Raw genomic sequence first — 23,002 nt, forward strand, 5'->3', positions numbered from 1 at the left:
TCACTGAAATTGCTCTCAACTGGCTGATTTCCTCTGCCTTACAACTCGTAATTAATTAGGAAAAGGTTAATTCTGCACCTTCTAGTACTTTCTCTCTGATATTACTCAGACCATGGTTATCTGTCCCTGTCTCCCTCATTCCTCCGTCTCTCCTGTAAAAATGGGTTTTTAGGATTACTCAGTTTCTGATCTCAGTATTTTTGTATGTCACCTTGTACATCTCTAAAAGCATATTACAGGTGTCGCTTCATGTGAAATCCGTGTAATTATTTTTTAGATTTGAAAGGTTTTTGCTTTTTAAAGGGCAAGCAACACCTTTCGGCAGTGCTTCCAGGTGCAGTGAAATGCGTGGGAATTTCCAAGCACAGTGGGGGGAGAGGTTTCACTGTCACCAGTGCGGAGCGTCTAGAAAAGCTAGCTGGCGTCCCTTGACATTTTCTTTGTGGAGGATGGTGGTCATCTGCAGATGCTTTTCAGAACCTATTTTTAAGAGCATTTTAAAGAAATCTCTCCTTTGGTTACGAAGGGAGACTACCCAGGGAAGGATGGACATCTAAAATCTGTTGTGTGTGCCCTTCTAGGGAAAGCCAAGGTAAAAAAATGAAGCTTTAGAAAATGTCAAAACCTTTTTGAGAGTATTTATTTCTGGATGCAGGGTTTTGTTTTCTCAATGAATGTATTAATCAAATTCAGCATGCCTTCACCAGTTGACCAGGTCAGTCTTAGTTGTCATTGAAGTTTATTCACTGTCCCCAGATTCTGCTGGGTATGTCCAGCAACATTAGGGGCCTTGATATGTTCTTCTTTTACAGGTCCTCGCCCTACAGTAATTTTATTTTCTTTGTGCTAGGAGCAGTGGTGTGGTGTAGTTGTGAACGGTGCTGAGTTAGGGGCAAGCCACCAAACCCTGGCTGATGGCTGGCGCGTTGTGGCAGCTTGCCCTCAGGAAAGAGCTTCTGGCGTGGGATATTTTCCCTCTGTGACTGCTGCTCAGCTGGCGGGTGTCTCTCTGCTGCTTCCTTTAGGGAATGGCTACAGAAAGTGGTACAGGGGTGGGGATAATCCATGTTTGAGACTCTTCTGATGGGACCAGAGATTTAGTACAGGATGATATGTCTTAGTTTACAGGAGGATAGTGTTGTGTAATGTTGGTATTGTTACTCCACCATGCTATGATGTACATGTTTTGTAATCAGAGAACGTTAATATGCACCAGAAAAAAAATAATCTCATCTAGAAATACTAAATAAGTACATAGGGCATCCAAAGGTATGGTCATGTGGAAAGGCAGGTCAAGCCAGTGAGAGGACCACGTCTAGCACTTATCGGGGCTTTGCAGATCCTAATACCTCACGGGGAGGCAATACTGTTTTCACTGCTACGGATGAACATTGGTGAAGCTCTGGCAGTGTAACGTAAGGCGCCTATGCAATAGGTGATATGCAAAACATCCTGCATCCATTGAAACGACCTTTAATATTCTCAGAATCTGGTGTGTTAAGCAACGGAGCTCCACCAACCTTCTAGCCCCTGGAGCTCTCACCAGGGTGAGATGAGGACATGGTCAAGAGGTTCCTTCACAGTCTTTCTATTTTTGATAGGAGAGGGTTGGAAGTACTTCAGCTGTGCTGCTGAACTCCTGTTTTTGCGACAGTTTAGTATATTTCTTAGTACTCTGTTTTTTTGCTTACTTTATTCAAGTACTAATTATGGCAACATTAATATAGACCAATTTTAATACTGAACAAGCATGCACCAACATTTGTGAAGACATACTTCCCAGTGACTTTACAGTTGTCCTTGATGTAGGATGGGATGGAGGTGTACAAGGAGAAGAACTGGGAGGATTGGAAAGGGCTTTAGGGAAAACCTTGAGTCTGAAATTCAAACTAATTAGACAGGGAGAAGCAAAAGAACTGTTGGCAGGAGCAGCAGGAGCAGGAGGGGGAAGTGCCTGCTCTAGTGAATCCCTGGTTACAGGTGAACGGAAGTCAGGAGGACACAGCAGAAAGAGAGGAGGAAGACAAGGTCCCTGCACTTCGTGGTGTTACTGCTCAAAGCAGCAGTGGGCTGTTCACTGCAGCATCTATCCACCCCAAAGTCCACAGGCTGCCTTTTCCCAGCGTTGACCCAGTAGTAATGGAAGAAGTGTGCGGGTGACTGCTAGAAGCCAGCAGCAGTACGTGCTCCTCAGGGGAGCCCTGGTGAGGGACCCAACATTCTTACCTTCTGCTGGTGACTCAGTTGAAAGGCTGCCTGGACCTTTGGTATGCCCTGGTTTGGGGGGTTCCTGTGTTTTTTGTGTAGCCTCTGGCACAGCAGCTGTGACTGTCTCAGCAGGTGACATGTGCCGGGATGAAGAGGTTCGGTTCCCTGGGAGAGAAATGACAGTGGTCCCAAAAAGTACCCAGGCTTTTATGTACCATTCGGAAGAGCACATGCATTTAAAAAAGAATATTGTTGAAACAACAGAGCTATATATGTTGTATTACTGTCCTCTGAGGATTGCCTTTCTCCCAGCTTCAAGGTATCAGCCCTGTCCTGCAGGCACGACCCCAGCCCCATGCAGCTCTCTGAGAAGCACCTCCTAAACATCACTCAGCCTCTTCTGAAATGATTTATTCACTCTTAAACATGGGTTTTGACCTTCAGGCTTCCACTGCCAGCAGGACAAGGCTTGGCAGCTTCTCGTATATGGGCTGTAGATGACTCCAAACTGAAAGGTTGCCCACTTGTCTTTTGAGCTTGTGCCAGGCTGTCCTTCAGGTTGGAGCTGGGCTCCAGCAAGTGCAGCACAGGGAAACCAAGGTATTGCTGGTGTTTGCAGAGACTGCGGGGGTCTCGTGGTGACAAGCAGACTTGGTAAAAGTGATCCTATGCGAGTCTGAAAGGCAAGGGGACAAAACTAACATCCAAGGGGTTTAATTTATTGAGGTTATTTTCAACTAACTTCATTGTTTTCTCACTGTCTTCATGCTACCTGTGATTTTATTGCTGCCTGCAGGCTCAGGGAGAATTGCTCGGGAGCAGAACAGATGTGAACTAAGGGGAAAAGGGGGGATTTGGTGACCTCCAGCCTTCCATGGGGGAAGGGGCAGGGGTCAGTGAGTTATGAAGAAGCACCGCAGAGAAGCAGTGAGCATGCTCACCCTCCTGTCCATGCTTTTCTTCTTTGCAGGTTTCTTCCGCAGCAGCTTTTGTGACGACCACTAGTGTTGTTTTTAATATAGGTGGGCTCTCTGTCATTGTGACAGTCCCGCATGAGCCCAGCTCCTCTAAATTGCCAGGGCAGGCTGGCCCCCCGTCGCCCCGGCGAGCTCCATCAGCCTAATTGGGGCTCCCGGCAGGGCTCTGCTGCGCAGAGCAGCTGGTGCAACCAGGGCATCCTCGGCAGCAATCGCTGCTCTTAATGAGTTTGTTGCTGTTTCATTAATGAGTGAGTAGCTGGGATTTCATTTTCCCCCCGTACTAGTTTTCCAGACCTCTCCTTGAGAAAGCAGACCAAATTCAGATGAAAGGGATAGTACAGTATTCTAGATAAAATTCCATTTCCCCCCTCTTTTTTTCTTTCCTTTTAACCAGAACAGAGTCTCTGAAGGCATCAAATTGATACTTTTTGCATATCAAGTGCTACTTCATTTGAAACTATTTGCTCTTATTAACTAACATAGACATATCACTAAAAGACATTGTTATTCCTGGCTGAGTAGCATCAAGCATTTTTGAGGAGGAGAGGGCTTTATGTAGCCAAACCCCTAAGAAATACACATAAACCCCACCACCTGGACCATGTGTTTTTCTTCAAATGTATTTCCCATAGAGTTCTGCAAGGTCCTTTGTGAAGGGAGCGAGAGATGGGCTTTGTGCACCGCAGATGTCCGCAAGTGAATGAACAGCAGCAAAATATTTTCCTCTTTGAAAAGTGGGGATGCTCTCCTCTCCAGCTGTGAAGCACATGCCGACACAGTCAAGACTGGGGTGAGCAAACTGCTGAGCTGGTCTGCAGAGCAGGGAGTTGACCCGCCGTCCGAGGGAGCCTGGGGTCTGACGGGCTGGGGGATTAGCCTGCTTATCTGCTTTTCTGGCTTTCAGTTAGGATTTAGTTAAGAATTTCCTGCATCTGCATCAGCAAGAAGAAATGGCTGTGCCCAGGATTTGGAAAGGTCAGCAATAGGCCAAAGATATTTAAGCACACAGACTTTTAAGGTGTTGGAAATGTGTAGGCTGGAGGCAAATCCTGAAAGTAGGTCCTTGGCATCAGAAAAGTAAGTCTTGGGAGCAGCTTCTAGCTAGGACTGCCTGTGCGTATGCACGTGCAGGAGATGTACGCGTTCCATTTTGTGCCAGCTGGGTGTCCTGCCACAGCAACCCCCCTCCATGTGCTGCTCCCTCTCAAACCGGCCGCAAAGCTCCCGTGGGCTCCTGTGCTGCTGGGTCTCGCTGGATGCGTGGCGTTTGGGTGACCGTCCTCCCGGGCCGGGGTTCCCCCTGCTGCAAAACCCAGCACCCTGACTTTTTCAACCCCACCTGCGTTTTGACCCCTAGCAGCCAGCTGGTAGGTGCCTGCTTTGAGGCAGGCAGAAAAAGCCCCTCAGATTAATGGTCTGCCTAAAAGCTAAAAAGAAAAAAAGAGAAAGAAAGAAAGAAAAAAAGAAATAATTTAAAACATCACATTAAAATGCCACTCCACATCTGAAAGGATCCATTAAAACTTTTATAGAGCTTTTTACATTTGTTTCCCATTTTACATTTTGTTCTGGATTTGGGCACTCCTCTTTTATAATTCTCCTTTGTAATAAACATTTTTGCCTTGGTTGGCTCTGCACTAACAGGGACTATTTGCTGTGCAGAAGGAAACGTGGGATTTTGCCTAGAATGGAGCTTTTTCTTCAGAAATCACCATTTGCCGGGATCCAGCCTGGGTGGGAGCCACAGGCTTGTGGCAGGAGGTGTTCCTGCAGCATCATTGTCCTTAAAAAGCTGTATTTTTTTGAGGGATTTGGAGAAGCGCATCCGGGCTTCTCCCTCTGGTGCTCTGCCTGCAGCTCCTTCAGCAGAAGCCCCATGGTGGCAGGGGCAGGAGGAAGGGCTGGCACTGGGAAAGCTGCAGCACCGCATGGCCAGGCCTGCGTGTCCCTCTCCCTCGTCCCACCACACTGCTCCTGGTCCTGCCACCTCCGTGTGTGTCCCTGCTGCAGCTGCCCAGCTGCCATCCCCACTGGTGGGTGCGCCCCCACCGCCTCTCAGTCCTCACGTCTTTTCATGGCCTTTCTATTCACAATAAAGTAAATAATTAATTTCCATTAAAAATAAATAAATTAAAAATAAGTCTGCTGCAGGTGGGTGAAGGAAAAGCTTCTAAGGTTCAGCAGGAATTGCCAGTTGTCTCTGCCTCCTCTGGAATGTTGGCAAAAAAATTATAGCTTTCACCTGTTCAGCCTTTTTTTTTTCAGAAAAGATTTTGACTCTTAAGTATCGGAAGAGCATCTGGACAAGCGCTGCTGTCTGTGGTGGGAGCCAGGAGCAGTGGGACATGTCCTGCACCCCACCCAGCTTGTCCCCTCTGACGGGGCCTGGGGAGATGCTTGAGGAGTGCGGGGCGGTCCGCTGCTGAGGCAACTTCAACCTGCTCGTCACGGCACTGACATGTGTGGGATCTATGATGCCAGCTGGTATGTTGTTACTTTGAAAATAATTTTAAGACCTCAAATTTAGGTTAAAGTCAAGTATCCCTGTAGTCAAATGCCAGCAGCTTACCCAGTTAGTCACAAGCGACCCAAGGGAGCCTGTTGCGCCATGTGTCACCGTTGCCTTGCCTTTTCCTTCTTCTCGTGCGTGCATGGCATTGCAGAGCTGGCTGGATGAAACCCCAGACACTACTCACCTGTAGTTCTCAACTAGGAGATCTGACAGGGTGTTATTCCATCCTTTGCCTTGTCTTGTCTGCTGCTCTGCCCCTTACATGGGTACGTATTTCTGAAAGTTAAATATTTGCAATGAAGCCTTGTACACTGGGTATGGCATGGCCACCCCAAGGGGTGTTTCTCAGGAGCAATAAAGGGTTAACACTGGCATTGCTGGGGCAGTGCTGCTCCTTGCATGGCTCCTCTTCTTGCTGTGTTGTCTTGCAGCTGCACCCGCTGCCGGGGCTTTCCTCTCCTGTCTCCGGCTGTTTGGCTTCGGCACACCTGAGCCTTGAAAACGGAGGCCTGACTTCAGGAATGCAAATAATGTTCCCTATGCATCCACACCATGTCTCTAAAAACCTTTTCATCTTGTTCCTTGTTGCCCTGGAGGATAATTACTTCAAAGAGCAGCCCTGTTGCCTGGTATTTCAGTTTATCTCATTACCATTGTGTTTGCCAAGCCAGCCAGCTTTGCCAAAAACAGAATCAAGGTTGCTGGCAGTGCTGGCTGGCTCGCGTGTTCGCCCTCTCTGCTGGCTGAGATGCTAATTTTTCCTTGATTGCAAACCCTGCATTCATCTTTTGTGAATTAACCATGCCTACAGACACAGCATAACGGCTTTAAAACCCCAGGCCCGAGCCTGCAGGCCCTTCTCCACAGGCCATCAAAGGCAGGGCTAATGGATGCTGTTAGAATATTTACTTGCCACTTTTTTGGCCAAAGGGAGCAGCTGCCTGGCACCCATGGTTGGCAAAGGGCAGGCGGGAGCGCCGTGCGCGAGCTGCTTGGCAGGCAGTGTGCCGAGGGGAGGTGCTGGGGGGGCACAGCGATGCGGCCGGGTGCGGGGATGGATGCGCCGTCACAAAGGTCGTTTCTTGTGGTGCCAGTGAGTCGCAAGCCTAGAGATGCGAGCTGACAGCTTCTGGCTGTAGGAGCTTCCCTGGGCTTCAGGAAGACTAGAACAGCCCCAGGATACCCTCAGGGTGGTCTTAATATAATCTGATTTCCCTCTTCTAATCTTGAGTTGATTGCAACAAACTATGTGTAAATTTTTTACAAGTCTTTGGTGCAAGATGCTGAGCCAGCAGAGGCATAGCCACAACCTGAGCAGGCGGTCATGCTCACATTGACTCGCATCGGCATTGCCATCATGGTCAGAATGGGGCACCGAGCTTTGAATTGCTGCTTAAAATTAGTTTAACGGGTGAGAATTATTTTACGGTTTTTTAAGATTCCTAAAATCAGACACTGCTCCAAAAAATAAAAATAAAATGAGCAAAGTTGGGCTGTGTTAGCCCAGGTCTGAGCAGCTTCGGCAGGGATGGATGACTTGGGGTGGCTAGCCACATTCCGGGGTTTTACATTGCTGTTTAGGATAAACCTGCCATAAGTGATGCTATGGCTGTTGCTAAGCAACAAGTGATGATTGCTATAGCCAATATTCCCCTCTTAAAGGTACATTTGCAAAGAGTAATCTTTTGTGTGCATGAAATTAATTTGCAGATGTATGGATTTATATTAGTTAGTGGCAATAAACTTCGGAAGCGCTTCGGTGCGGTGTTAAAAAGGAATACAATGTAGCATGAAGATATTGCGTAGCAAAAACATTAAGCCCTCCCCTTTAATTAATTGGAACTTAAAGCTGGGATATCTTACTCACCAAAATAAATTAACAGTAAATCAGGTTACAGAATAAATTAACAAATTAAATCGGGTTACTTGGAGAGCTTGAAAAAAAGGCCGTCTGCGAGCTGCTTGCATTGCAAATACAGTTAAGAAGTCTTGAGCTGGAAGGGAAGGCGCACCCAGAAAAATGTAACTGTCCGCCCGCACCGCTTGAAAGTGGCTGATTTTCAGTCTTTACCATCAAAGACTGGATCTGCTTTCAACATGGATTAAAACTCAGCCGCAATGTAAAGCCCACCGAAATCAAAGCAGCCACGCCAAGGACGGACTTGGGCTGCTTATTTTCTTCTGTTTTTCTGCGCAGTTGCCATAGGTTTGCAGAGGATGATGCTCCTTTCACAGGCCATCACAAATATCCCTTCTTCTTTTTTTTTAAGCTTTTTTTCCTTCTCTTGCTTTTTTTCCACTGGTAAGGACTTCGCTTTGCCTCCTGTGCCTGCAGAAGCTGCTCCCACCCTTCGCTCGCTCCCCGCCCCCACCTGTGCACGCAGCGACTCTCACCACCCACCGTACCTTGGCCAAGGTGGTGGTTTTGGAGATGCACGGAGCCCGCTGAAGGCTGGGGCTGGGGGCTGCTGGCTCTCAGGGGCTCCGGGGGGGACAGGCGCGATGCTCCTGCCATGCTGCAAAACTTCCCTGTGCGCTTTTGGTCACCCTGGGCTTGCTCCGTCGCGGCGGCACGGCTGGAGAAATGGTCATCTGCCAGCAGCTGGGAGAAGGGGAACCTGGCAAGGTATTTCAACTGTATTACTTTCAGGTGGTTGCTACATCTTTTCTAATTAAAATAAAATCATCTTAGGACTCCTGAAATGAATATTTGGTATAATAGATTCAGAAAGTGATGAAAATGTTTTCATTAAATAGTGAGAGAGGGAGAGAGACCCTGCAAGGCATAGCATTTTATCTCAACTCTCTAATAACATTAATAAACTCTTTAATCTTTGTCACGTTTATGACTTAATGGCAATCCTTAAAGACATGACAGACAAGTAAGAGCTGCCAGGTTCCTTTAACCTATAAGCATTCATATTCTTTGCAGGATTTTGATTAAGTGGAAAATTCCTCTGCGATGGGCTTTATTCTCCACGTAAAGCTGTGCTCTGTGGTCGGCGCCAGCGGCAGAGGGTGCGCAGCCCTGGCCGGGACCCGGCGGTGCCAGGGGATGGGGGTGGCATCTCCCTCCTCCATGACCAGGAGCCAGGTGGGTGCTGGCTCCTTCCCTGCTGCCGGCCGCGGGTGTTCAGTGCCAGCCGGTGTGAGCAGCCCATGCTGTTTCCCCTGTCCCACCCGTGCTGTCCGGGTACCAAGCTGACCCTGCTGATAGGGACCCAACCAACCCGTCTTTGGTCACCTGGGGGACTTCATCCCTTTTTTCCATGAAAAATGTGTTTAAAGTGATTGACGGTGAGCTTTCTCTTGTATTCTCTGCTTTCTCAGGGCTACAGAGTGCTGAATAATAGCCACTCCGGAATCTTTGCTCACATATCCGTGGGTCTGTGGTGGTCTGTCACTTCAAACATTTGCTAAGAAGTAGCATTAAAAGTGTCACTTGGTTGGTGGTCAGGCACTACAGGTGCCAGGCTGAGAGTCACCAAGCCCAAACTTCACTCTGGCCTGTACGCCATTGTCCTGTGGTTCAAAAGAAGCAGGTGTCCAGGGGAAAAATAGTACGTGATGGGGTAATTAGGGGGTTGCACGACGAGACAGGCACAGTGAGGAACTGACCCCAGCCTTTGTATTCTCTTTCTTTTTTAATTTTTATTTATTTCCAGACTTCCAGCAATCTGGTATTTTCTAATCTTTGAGTCCCTGAATATAAAACCTAATTAATGCTCATTTAATGCTAGGTTTTTGCATTTAATCTCCTAGGGTTTTTTTCCTTTTTTTTTTAATGTTACGTGCTAGTGCAGCCTTTTTTCTTCTTTTGCCAGGGTTTGGACCCAGCATATCCATTACTGCAGCAACTGTTCCCCAGCTGGAAGCAGACAGATGCTCCACTGATGGGGTGAGTCCAGAAAAGGGTCGTCATCAGCAGCTCGTCCCCTTTGGTGCCTCCTGGGGACCCTGTGTCCCTGGGATGGCTGGGGCAGCCGCATTCCTTCCCTGCCTGACTCAGGGGCATCTACTGTGCCCAAAGAGAAAGAGCTCCACATGGTGCAGATGATATTTCATACAGATTTGGTTCAGTGTTATCTGCTGTGAGCATAAATACCAGCTCGGTAACTTCGCTCTTGTAAATGATAAACTGAAACCTCTTTGGTTGTTTCGCAGTCAAATGCCAGTAACAAAAATGAAAAATCACCATTAAACCCCCTCCTTTATTTAGTTTTGATGCTGTCAAGAAAAGACAACACTCATGTAGCATAAGGAGAATTTTTAAATAGAAGCATTACATTTTAAAACCCTAATAAAGATAAAAGCAAAATAAACAGCGGAATTTGAATTTAGAGAATGAGAGAAGAAAGATTAGCCTGTACTGGTGAGGTAATGAAGGTAGTGGCTGGCAACAATATTTAATAGCACATTAATGCTGAATTACTTTGGAATTTCTGCAGGAGTAGAGATGACATCCACATAAACACCAAATGAATTCCAAATGATTGGTATTATCATAAAGAGCACCAAATGAATTAATAATGATGGAACACTTAAACTAAAACGTTATCTTCTCTGTTGTCTCTTTTATGCACTGTGCAATTCATTTTTTGCCAACTATGACCCTTTCTTTCGTTTGTCTTTTAATTTAAAAAAAAAAATAATTTATTTTTGCACAAAGGTTCTACTCCTGTACCGTGTGAACTGGGGCTTGGACTAGTCTGTCTTCATAAAGTTTTGTGTTGGCATCGCAAAATTTAAGAGATCGATGGGAAGACATCTGGATGTGAGATGTATCGCTGGGAAAATGACTATGACTAATAAGAACCATAATAATAACGATTCCGCCTTGATGGTCCCACATGTGCAGAGACCTCAGGGCACCCTTAACAGCATTTAATAAACTAAATGGCTCGCTTTACTGCAGCGCAATATGTCTCCCCCTCCCATGGAGAAGCCCAACAGGAGAGGAAGCCTGAACTCGCAGTCTGTGTCACAGCCAAAGAAGATAAATAAAAGAAGAAAAAAGAAGGTAAAGAGGAGGCTGGGGCTTGTTTTGTGTGCTGGGCGGCGCTGCCCATGGGTGCCAGTGAGGAGCTGAGCTCTGGCGCTGTGGTTACATGTGTGGGGGCTCTTTGGGGGCCTGGATACCTGACAAATGTGGGCTCTTCAGGGTGGCGGGCAGGCAGGCAGAGCCTGGGGAGGGGGACCCAGCAGCAGCAGCAGCAGCAGCATTGCCTTCCTGCGGGCAGCAGTGCCCCAGGCCACACCAGGTCTTTTCCCGGCACTGGGCTGGGTGCGCTCGCTGACATATTAGCAGTCAAATGACATTTAGGGAGCACAAGTCTCACTCTCTCCTGCAGGCCAAGTAAATATCATTAGTAATGATATTAAATCTCGAATTGTGCTCCTGCACTATGGCAACCACTCAGCCAGCATGTGCTATTGCTGGTTGTTCCTAACAATTACTTTCAGAGACTTTATTTCTTAGAAAACTATTACTGACCATAATCCTCTACATGGCATGCCGTGAAAGTAAGAAAGAATAAAAAAAGGAAAGTCAACCCAGCTGTCAGAGTGAGGTTGTAGAGGTGCCCAGAGGCTGGCGTGGCAGGTTTCGTCTGGGTTCGGAGGGTGCTGCTGCTGGGTGCTGCCCCGGGGAGCTGGGCAGGGCAGAGCTGCGTGGCTTTAGAGCAGCACATGCTCCAAGGCAGTCAGCTTGCTCCCCAGCGCAGTATCCGTCACGGAAATACATATATATATATAAAATTACTTTTTTAAAATATATGTGTATGTATAGATATGTATATACATGTATGTATATGAGTATATGTATATATAACACAAATGTGTGTATATCCATCTGTGTACATGTGTATATAAATACATGTATGTGTATACATGCACATGGAAATCCATACATATAAACGTATACACACACACAACCTCTTAGCTGTTGGCTTTTCGCTGCTGAAGTGTTTGCTGGGCTGTTACAGGCTGCCGGTGGCAGCGGTGGGCCGCTGGCCCGTCACACGTGCTGTGCTTTTGTGACAAAAGCAACGTATAATTATATTACAAATTAACTTGCAAATGCTGGCAGAGATGTACTCCACAGGAAAAAAAATAATAATAAAAAAATCAGTTTCATCTTCTCTTGTGTCTTGTAGCTGGTCCCTCCAGCACAGTCTGCATCTGTCAGAATCCATGCCCTGGGAGCACTAATCATTTTTATTAACCATTAAACAAGAAGATCCTTTTTATTTGAAAATGTAAAACATGCAGGAAGCACTATCTATAGCCGCTAATTCAGGTCACATTAAACAGCTCTTCCTCACCTCTCGGCTCGTCCCTGCTCTGCTGAAAGCTGCTCACCGACCAACCTGCCGCAGCACCTCTTCCCCGTCGGGGTGATGGTCCATCGCCTGCATTTGCATTTTGAAGCTGGATTTTTTATCCTGAATAATTACATTTCATTTCCGAGTGACCTGATGTAAAGCAAGCCCCTTTTAAAGCTTCTCTCATGGCACATTTATGAGGCGTTACTACATTTTCTTAACATTTTTCACCTTCCCATCGTTTTTATTTCACGTTGGGGCGGTGACAGGTGAAGGCACGGTGGCCGCTGCAGAGTGAGCCGGAGGATGGCAGTGGCCGGGGTCACTCTGCGTCTGTGGACTTTGGTCACTGGTGGGATGACACCCCACTCCTGTCCCCCTCGCCCCCTGTAAGGAACAGCCCTGTGGGCTCCCACGGCCCTGGGAAACTGGGAGAGGGATGGACATCAAGGCTCCTACCTGGGGGTCTGCTCTAGCTGAGCAAAAGGGGTCTCAACATTTTATTTACAAAGCTGAGGCTGGTGCTGCCTAGTTAGCATTATAGAGCAGCTTCCTCACATGCTTTTTTATTATGCAGCTTGGCGGCTGCTGTGTGAGACTGCGGAATATTTTACTGCTTTGTGGCTTGCATTCAATACGGCAAAAAAAAGGAGAATTTGACAAAAATCCTGCTTTTTTTTTTTTTTTCAAAATGCATCTTTGTTTTCAGTAGCCCTCCTGCTGTGACAAAACTGTTAATTAAACTGAAACTAAAATAAATTAAGCCCACCTAATATGGAAACATTTGAAGGCAGAGCACCAGCCTAAAGGCTGGCTGGGGTAGGAGCTGGCTGTTCCTGCCCGCGGGTGCCAGCAGAGGTGGCTTTGATGGCATTGGCAGGGTGCAGTGTCCCAGCTGCCGCCCGTGTGCGGAGCAAAAACCGAAATTTTTGGCTCCTGTGTCAAACAGAGCAAATTTAACTGGCTCAGTCTGCTGGGTTTTGGCCCATCCAGAGCAGAACTATAGATAAAATATTATTATTAATAATAAAGTGGCTCTAAAGACCTCATTGTAATGGCTCAGCGCATCTCCATCTAGCTTGAAGTCCCATTGGGGTTACTGGTTATTGCGAGGGGGGAACCCCGCCAGCACCAGCAGACGGGGGCATTCCTGCCTCCAGCTTGCCTTCCCGAGCTGTGCGGGCTGACATCTGCAAACACCTTGCGGCCAGCCCCCACGGCCATGCCACATACCTATAAATAAAAGCAAGGGCAGGCCTGGCCCAGGCGCAGTGTCTACTTTGATGTGCAGTAATGAACTTTGCTTTTAATTCGGGGTTGTAACTTCCATCCCGACGCAAAACGGGGAGCTGCGGAAAAGCTGCATGCATAATAAGGGGTGAAAGCAAGGATGCGGCGCGAGATGCGTCTGATGTTGGATGAGAGGGAAGATAGCCTTTAATCATTTTGTTTTCAAAGAAGCTTTAGAGAGCTCTTTGAAGATGAGGCTTTCTGAGAGCTGCTTCTGGAAAATAGGAGGCAGCTATACATGGCACCCACCTTCGGCTCACGTCCACCCGCCCCCTCGGTTGACCTGCGCGTGGGACAGAGGGACAGGCGCCCTGCCTTCAGCACGCACCCCGCTCCACTGGCACCCGGGACACTTCGGCAGCGCTGAGCCCACCTAGTGCTGGCCGGCGGCAAGGTGAGACCCTGGCAGCTACAGCAGCGAGGAAAAACCACCCCAGAGTCTTCACATTTGTGGTACTCGCGGCTCCTCAGCGTGCAGAGGCAAGTGAAGGGGGGGAGCAGCAGCTAGAATAGGATGTCCAGCCTTCCTTTATTAATTATAATATTTTTGCAATGACAATATTCTGTAAATCATGTCTTACCATCCTTGGATGAAAGGGAATGGTAATGAACATCTGATCCAACTTTATTTTAAGGAAAGGCATCACAATGGCAAAGCATGGAAGCTCCCCCTGTCCTGTAATGCAGCTTTTGGGGTGGGAGGAGGCGAGAGTTGTGTGTCACCCACCCACTGCACCCAGGCTGCATGGCAGCTACATGTGCCACTGACTTCTCTGTGGGCTGGGACTTCTCAGCGGGCTTGCCTGCCTGCATCCAAAGGCACCGAGGGGTTGAACATCGTCCAACATCCCAGGCTGGGCAGGGAGGGTGAGCTCTGCTCACCAGCACTCAGCGTGTGCCAGGGTTTATTTTGAGGACCGAGGTCAGGCTGCTGTTGCGTTAAATGCATCACGTACAAAATAAGCACATGGCTTCTTGCTCCAAAAATGTTACAGGCTGAGAAGAAAAGCCTTGGGGAAAGGTGTGCCAGCAGTCCTGGTTTTATCTGGTTTTACCAAGTGGTTTGGCCTCAGTAAAACAACAGCCAGGCTGGCAAGAGCCCACAGCTGTTGGGACATCAGGGCGCGAGCAGGGGGTGTTGCCCCTAAGCAATTGCCCCAAGTGTGGTATCACTGGTCTTGCAAGTGGTTTTGTACATCTACATCTTTTGTAGTTAGTAATTCAGTGTGTGCTGGTATTTGAGGTTTTTTACAGAAATCACAGTGCCATGGCAAAAAAAAAGCCCATGAAACAGCCAAAATAAATGAATTATTACCCCCACCCCCACCCCAAGTAAGGAACAAGCTCATCCCCATCAGCATTGCGAGGGGCTTTGCTGTGGTGGTGTAAGAGTGCATGGAGAAGTGGACAAACAGCAACACATCAGCATCTTCCACGCGACTCTGGAGGGAGCTGGGCTCTGCCTCCCACGTGGCACTAGCCTCATGGCCATGGCTTTCCCGGCCAGGCCCTCATGTGCCCAGCCCACCTCCCTTCGCTGGGTAATGTTAAGCTGCACAAAGATTTTCACATCTCAAGTTCTGGCCAGCATATGGCTCTAGCAAATGCACTTTCCAATCCCTTCAGAAAAGGAAAAAGCAACCCCAAATCCACGTCTCCAAATTTGCTGTTGCACATACAAGTTCTGCGAATATTTTCTACAGAAAACTCCATTCCTGTAGGCACAACCCCCAGACACTATAATTTTCAGAGCGGGTGCCCACACCAGCATGTTGAAGTTTAAGTTTGAAAGGCCCAAAGAGGTCTGATACTCGGCGGGACCTGCCCTCTGTGCATTATAACCACGGTTCCTTCCCCTCTCTGCCCGCTGCTCTGCAGCACGTGCGTAAAACTCTGGTTTTCAGAGGCGTGAAGGCTGTGAGACACTGCTGCTGGGGCTGCAGCTGGCAACAAACACCGCCTCGCAAAGGCGGGCTCTTTAGGGATTAGACGTGGTGTTGCACCATAAAAGCAAGGCGACTTACTTTGGGAAGTTTAGAGAGCATATGCCGGACTCCTGCCTTCACTTCTAAGCGATGCTATATGCTCTGAGGCCAGGCCAAGCCTTGCCTTTTTGCCATTAGGTTTACTGCTATAACTACGTGGCGGCGCATTATGTGTTAATGTTTGATTTTTGTATCTAATGTGACTGAAATAAGCAATCCAGATCTGATAGTCCCGGTGGGGGGGGACTGACATTTGGATTCGGCTCAAAATCTGCAGCTTCGATGCTTGTTACGACTCTGCCATGTCACTCCGAAAGCACAAAGCGCGGCCGGGGGATGCAGAGCCACCTTCGCCACCCCCAGCCTGAGCCTCATCCTCACACTGCCACGCTCCTCGGAGGCATTTGCTGCCATCGCCGCACCGGGTTTAGCTGATGGAGGGATGTAAGCGGGGTGCTAGAATGCCACTTAGGGATCTGTTTAATTAACAGAGCTTGCAAAGTCTCCTTAGATGGGATCTTGGAGCACCAAACCTGCACAGCTCAGCGCTGTCGTGCCTGGGCTCCCTCCATGGTGCCACCTGTGCCAAGCCTGTGCGTGGGAGACACACCAGCAGGGACGGGGACAACGAGGAGGATTTGATGGTGGGTTTGAGAATGGAAACGTCTCTGTGGTCCAGCGGGCTGGGATGCCGGCTGCTCGTGCTGCGCACTCCTACCCTGCACCATCACCCTTCTAACCTGAACAGGAGCTTCAAGGAGTGGAGAGCTGGAGCTTGGGCTGAGGAGCCCCCTCTCCTCCTGCCTCGCCCCAGCCAACCGCTCCGCGAAGCCGATGGTCCCGGCAGAGCTGCCCCGTGCCATCAGCTGCCCCGCTGCCTGCGAAAGCACCGCACTCCCGTTCCCATCAATCAGCACAGACCAGGTGCCTGAAAGCATCTCTTGCCAATCGCCTTTTATTACCTTTAAAAAGCCAAGAAACCCAGAACAAGACAAAAACTGAGACCGTGTGAACATCATGCAATGGATTCACTTTAAAGCAGGCTGGGGGGGGGCGGGAGGTGGGGGGGGAGACTAAAAGCCATGTTAGAGGAGAAGTATCACTTCACCCATGCCTGAAGGCCAGACCGGGTGGACCGTCACCGGTGGGATTGGCGGTGACTGCTGTGGGCGATCAGAGCGATGCTGAAGCAGGAAATGGAAACACACTCATGAGACATCATCCCAGGTAACCCCAGATCTGATTCTGACCCGAACACAATTTCTTACGTGGCAGTGACAGTGAGAATACTCCTGACTCTTGTCATGGGTACTTTCTGCCTAGGCAAGGTCTCTTTGGAAAGGAGCAGCGCAATGAATACCGTTACAAGGTTGGTTTTTTTTTTGTTCGGTTATGTTATTCAGTGTGACTAGGAGTCCGGGAGTCAATTAGTGGAGTGGATGTTATCTAGCAGGAGTGAAGTTACTGCACTCTGCCCTTCAGTCTCACTCTGTCGTCTTAAAAATTCATAGCACAAACTAGAGTAATATTACCTTCTCGAAAGAACGTGTTTTGGAGAGTTTCAGCTACCATGGAAATAACTTTGCATCTTGTCCATCATGTGGCTGTGACAAAACCCATGCCCTTATTTTCCTGAGGTATAGCTGACATTGGAGTTCATTACATTTAATGGAGTAGGGTCACCCATAAAGTTATTCATAAGGTACTTTCTGAGTGGTTTTCACCTTCTCTTTGAAAAAATAAATTATATCAGCATGTTCGCGAGGTACAAATGGTGCTGGCATTTCAGCTGTTATTATGTTATTAACTTTTTTAACCTAATGATTTTCAATCAACAGTAAGAAGCAATTTTCACGCACTCCACTGACCATAGTTGGAGATTCTGCAAAGTGTTCTCGTAGGGTTCATCTTGACAGACACCTAATTCCCTCCCAAATCGAAACATTACCCCCGACACTCTCATCACGGTTACTGAGAATTTCCATTTCCCCTTCAGTTAGGATTTAATTTAGAAGGCAAAGACTTCCTAAGCTATGGGAGAGTAAAGATAGATGGTATGGGAGAAGAAGGCTGATGAAATGTAGTTGACTCCGGATCTGAAATATTTTATCCCTCCTCAATGTAGGTTAAATTATTCTTCACCTTTCCCACATCCATAATTGTCGCTGATCTTGGACCAACTCAAAACCCTACTACTGAGTTCAGTAGACTCAAAATTGCCACTAGAACTGGAAAAAGAAAAAAAAAAAAAGAAGAGATTTGTTAGTGTCCACATACAATATCCCAAGACTATACACAGCTATGAGATACAGCAAATTTAAGAAAGGCAATTTTTTTCTCATCACTGAGTATTTATTATATATAACAAATACATGAAAAAGAAAAAACTATATTGTGTGATATAAATAGTTTATTTACATTACAGAAAAACATCAAGACAATGTATACTATTTCAAATATATCCATACATAATCAAATATAGCTGTAGTACATGTTCTCATTGGTGTAGATTACCACAAATGCAAGGCAACATGTGTAGATCTTGTCTTAATCTTTTGTCTATAATACTGTATTTTGTAGTCCAAGCTCTCTGCAGTTAGTTTTGCCATTGTGGAAACATGCGCTCTTTAAATTAACCTTGTCGATGCTCTTGTTGTGTTGTCTGAACTGTAGTGCCCTGTGTTTTGCTTCTGTCTGTGGATTCTGTTGCTCCTGGGACATTTCCTGGAAAAGAGAGTTGTGAGAATACACAGCTCTTAACAAGGCGGCTGCTCAAGTGGTGGCGTGGGCAGCAGGGGACGCGAGGGCGAGACAGGCATCCTCCGGCCCTCAGCGTGTTTCCTCTTCGATGACATGAAATGGGCTGGCTAATGGCAACCCCCAACAATCCCCCACAAAGCCCACAAAACATGTTGTAAACAAAAACATGGCAAAGGAAAACATAAGATTCCTGCTCCTTACTGGTGAGCAGTGGTGACTCTGCTGCGTGGTGACAGCCCCAGCTACACCGCATCTCTCCTCGTTAAATAACGCATTTTTTTTCGGTGGAAGATTTAGGATGGTCTCCTGCTCACCTGCTCAGCGTCCCAGGTCTGTGAAGTATTTACGAAGCGGACATGGGGCCTCTCTTTCCGAGGAGCTAAGCGTCCGCAGTCCCTACGAGTCTCCATGGAAATGCTCCACGCTCAGCTCATTAGCGAGCAGCTACTTTACTACGGGTGCCTGCACTGTGCTACGCTCCTCACGCAGCGGCTTGGCTTGGGGTGAAAAGCAATTGCACTGAAAAGACCAAAAATTTGTTTTTTTCTTCCTTTGAACGGCTGTGAAAGGAAATCTCTTTTGCCTCAGGACCTCATGGTGCTCCTCAGCAGGGGAATGTTTCAGCCTTTTACTTGCAGCAGCGTCAGCTAGGGGGATGCTACAAGCGTTTCCCCCTAATGGAAAGGTAATAGTACGTTTCTGGTTTCCTCCCATGGAAAGGCACCCTGAGACAGAAAGCGTGGAGCCGTTTAGCCCCAGCTGGAGGCCACAGGAGGTTCTAGGCAGCCGAAAGCCAGGGGGGGTTATGGCAGAAACTCTCAGGCAAGCAGAACCACAGCAGGGTGACCAACACCCACTAAAGATGCTGGCGCTTTTTGCGTTTGTGGTACCAGTAGGAAAATGGTGAGCTACAGAAAAACAACTAGCAATAAAAATGGTCCTTCACCCAGCGTAATCTAGTTACCATTTCGCACAGGAGGAGGAACAAGCTAGTTGCAGTTCGGCCATGCATTAGTCCTCTTTCTTCAGCTGAAGCTCAGGGCAAGTTTCTAGCCTGGGTGCACCTCGTCCTGCCCCCCCCCCCCCGTGGGCAGCTACAGAAGAAAGACTGAAACGCCTTCTTGGAGTGGCATGGCAGAAAGCCCCCAGATACTCCAGAACATACTGACACGGCAGAAGGTTCCCTTTGTACTGGGCTAACTCGCTTTTCTGTTCCAGGAAGGCTTTCGGCTGCACCTTGTGAAAGGCCATGTGTCAGGCACCGGGGAGAGCCCACCCCCTCAGTGCAGCGAGAGCTCAAAGCACTTGTCTTCAGCTCTGTGTCAAGTAACTAACAGCAAAATAGAGTAAAACAAATTTATACGGACTCCTTAAAATCAAAAAGGCCACTTTTTCCCCTCCTGTTGAATGAGAGTGATGCTATAGTTTTGCAGCGCCGGCTGAAAGGCTGAACAAGAGCACAAGGACTTATGGAGCATTTCAAAATGCTGAAATACAATTATGTAAGAGTCTAGCAAAATATGGGTCAGATTGTCCTGACTTGCCTCACTTTTAAGCCAACAGGACCACCCCCTCATGAGAAACTGTATGGCTGTGCGCTATATTTTGCCTCGTTCCTTTCTTGGAAGCAGTAAAGTAGGCTGCTATCGTTACTCCAGGAAAAATAAGCCTGCGTCTCCAGCGCTCGCGGAGGTCACAGAAGAGCTTTCATTATGAAACTAACGCAGACTTTGGCTGATTTGCGATTTCATGACAAACTCATCATTCACTGCACCTTCCTAAAAAGGCGGTCAAACTTTCTGAGTGAGTCAGGGAGCTGTTGCTAGCAAACACAGGGCTGATTCACTGAGCCGCATGTCATGGGCACGCTGACAGCATCCCGGCCCCGACTGTCCCCAAGCGGCCCCTCCTGCCCATTCAGCCGGAGACGGCACAGCAGGACCTCGCAGCGCTCCACGGGAGACGGCACCGACACCTTGACATGCTGAGAGACAGCCCTGCTAAATCCTGCTGGCAGCCAGGCGGTATGGCCAGGCTGCTGGGCTTCCCCCGACTCCCAGGGGATGAAGATTTACACCGCAGCCCCACTTTGCCCCTGCACTCAGCCATGTGAAGCAGGCTGGTTTTGTAAGAAATGTGGAGGTACCAGGTGGCTGGGGGCTGACCAGGATGGTCAGCAAGCCCAGGGGATGCAGACGTGCATTCCTGGAGAACAGTGGATACCGACTGCTCCAGCTGGAAGCAGGGAGATGAGCACCTCACCGGCGCTTTCCCCAAACTGACATTGACAGTATCTGTGCAGTCACTTAGTCCAAGGTCGAGAGAAATAAATTAAAATGTAGAGATTACTCCAATTAAGATGATGAAAAAGCATCTTTTAACCAAAAATGCCCATGTTTTAACCGCATCGTACACCCCGCTACCAACTGATGGAAGCTTGGGAAGGCCCGGGGTCCAAGTACTGACAGCAGGACCGCCTGAATGCAATGCTGCTGCACCTGCAGGTAGGTTGTGTCTGAAGTACATCTGGGTTTCCTAAGAGGGGCGTTGGCATTTAACCAGCTTTTTAGACTTAATCATCTGCTAAAATTGAGTGACAACTTTTCCTTGGTCCTTAACTCCTTAATCAAACAGTCTTTGTAGTGCTCTGTGTGTGGGATGCATTCATTTATGAACACAGCAGTTATACCAATGTAAACTAGGTACGGAGCACAGGCTGCCTGCCCTCCCTCCATTGAAGCTTGCTTGCAAGCTTGAGTTACTCACAATGTGATTCATAGCAGGTAAAACACATTACGCATTCATTTTTAATCAAGTTATTTCTTCACATAAATAAGCTGCTGTGACTAAACATTAGGGGAGCACAAAAAATGCAAAGCTGTAAAGAAAACTGCTGAGAATCATTATGACACTAGGCCATACCTATATTATTTACCACCCTGCTTTTATCATCGCTTCTCTTGCGCCTTACCTCTAAGCTAAAAGCCCTTGGGTTCAGGGGCTGTGCCTTACTGCTCCACTCCCTTCCCTCCGTACCTCTTGGCCTCCCGTCCCCTACGCCTGCACTCCAGCCACTTATTCCCATTGCTGGCACTAGCAATGAGTAGCCAGGTGGCCAACTCCATCAAGGAATCGAGCTGCTTACAACCAAACTACCAGTTTTGTCGGCTGAGTTTTCAGCTGAATCCATCCCCTGACCGGGTTCGCCGTGTGCCTACAGGGATGCTAACGGTGGCACAAGAGCGCTGGCAGGACCCAGCGCCCAGGAGCCGGGGAAGGGCCGAGGGCAGACCACCCCTGCCAGCAGCACAGCTCATTTATTCAGATTAAAGTGTCTGTGCAACAGCGGCCCTACAAGCGCCCGGGAATTGCTCAGAGCCTTCCAGCAATGGAAGACACCCCATCGACTTGCACCACTGTACAGGTATGAGTTTAAGAGCAACAACAGTAACGGTAGCTAAAAGATTTGCAACAGCAGCCTCATGTGGCTCCATTGCAGGGTTTGGACACTGCACTCAACTCCTTTGATAAATGAATTAGGTGAAGCTGCACTGAAATGAGCAGCAAAGAATCTGGCTGCAGTGGCCTCTGAGCAAGTAAAGTTTCCCTTCTTTCTCCCAGGAACCTGGCGGGGCAGTTTTAGCAATAGGATGTGGAGTTCAAACCAGTACAGTCAGGTTCTCCAAAGCAGCTGACTTCAAAAACTCAATTACTTATGCACATGCTGCCACAATGCTCTCTTGTCATGTGGATTTCTCTTAGGCCACTTAGGAGTACACTTTTGCAAATGTATCTTGAATCATTATGCCGGGATGGAGGATGCTCCGCAGTAATTACGTGCATTACAGAAAAAAGTCAAAAGATCATAAATTAACTTGGTTACAAAGTGTGCGGGAAAGGGTACCATCCACCTATGAAAACAGTGCGATGGGTGATTTGCATGACAGTACCAGATCACTCAGCACACTGCCTTCGTTCTCCGAAGTACTCTGAGGGACTGCATCAAGGTGACAAAAGTAAAGTCACTTGACAAGATGATACAGAACATTTGTTCCATTATCAGTTACTACACCATCTTCTCTTTCTTACTACACCCTACATTTTTGGCTGTTTGAATTATTTCTGTGAATACCAGCCTAATCTACTGCCTCATTAGGCATTTGCCATTGAGTGAGGAGCCCCAAAGGGCACTGGGGGGGGCTCAGCCTGGAGAGGGGGCAGCTCGGGGGGGGCCCTGATCGCTCCCTGCAGCTGCCTGACAGGGGCTGTGGGCAGGGGGGGTCGGTCCCTTCTCCCAGGGAACGAGTGACAGGACGAGGGGAAACAGCCCCAAGTGGCGCCAGGGGAGGTTTAGGTTGGGTCTGAGGGAACATTTCTCCACCGAAAGGGCGGTGAAGCCCTGGGACAGACTGCCCGGGGGGGTGTGTGGTCGCCATCCCCGGAGGTGTCCAAAACCCATGTAGACGTGGCACTTAGGGACATGGCTCAGCGGTGGGCTTGGCAGTGCTGCATTAACGAGTCCTGGACCCGATGATCTTAAAGGTCTTTAAAACCTAAATGATTCTGTGATGACTCAGCTTGGCCAAAAAAGCATCTGCCTTTCATCAGATGGTTTTGGTTTATTCCTTTAGGCCAGAGAAGGATTTGTGACTTTTTTTTTATTTTTTTTTTTTCCAGGAACAAATGCTACACTTGTCTTCCAGCTTCCAGCTGGGTAGGGACTGCAACACAGGGACTGGAATATAATAAAGATTTTATCTTCTACAGAGGTACGATACCTGGCTTTTATTTTTTTGTATTTTAAAAATAAAATTATTTTTAAAAGAGTGATTTCTCTATGTTGCTAGCTGAAATAATTTAAGCTTGTGATTTCTGAGAGAAGCCTGAAGATGCCTGAAGTTCAGAACTTACCCCCAGCCCTCCTAGAGGCAGTTCAGTGGGAAA

The 23,002-nt window shown here is 48.0% G+C and overlaps 1 protein-coding gene and 1 long non-coding RNA gene across 2 annotated transcripts in view; one reads left to right on the forward strand and one right to left on the reverse strand.

Annotated features, from left to right (window-relative positions):
- Window positions 1-8,634: 8,634 nt before the first annotated feature.
- LOC119152643 lies at window positions 8,635-10,865 on the forward strand. The gene is made up of 3 exons (XR_005105832.1): window positions 8,635-8,794; window positions 9,525-9,598; window positions 10,370-10,865. It is a non-coding gene; the product is annotated as an uncharacterized LOC119152643 (long non-coding RNA).
- Window positions 10,866-16,672: 5,807 nt separating this feature from the next.
- Window positions 16,673-23,002, reverse strand: part of TMEFF2 (transmembrane protein with EGF like and two follistatin like domains 2) — a 130,521-nt gene continuing 124,191 nt past the window's right edge. Inside the window, exons 10-11 of the mRNA XM_037398460.1 lie at window positions 17,936-18,022; window positions 16,673-17,526 (exon numbers count right to left, since the gene is read on the reverse strand). Coding sequence (XP_037254357.1) covers window positions 17,430-17,526; window positions 17,936-18,022 — 184 coding nt within the window. The 3' untranslated portion in view covers window positions 16,673-17,429. The remainder of the gene's footprint in view (window positions 17,527-17,935; window positions 18,023-23,002) is intronic.

Source organism: Falco rusticolus, chromosome 8 (genome assembly GCF_015220075.1).
Source record: "Falco rusticolus isolate bFalRus1 chromosome 8, bFalRus1.pri, whole genome shotgun sequence".
Taxonomy (NCBI): Eukaryota; Metazoa; Chordata; class Aves; order Falconiformes; family Falconidae; genus Falco; species Falco rusticolus.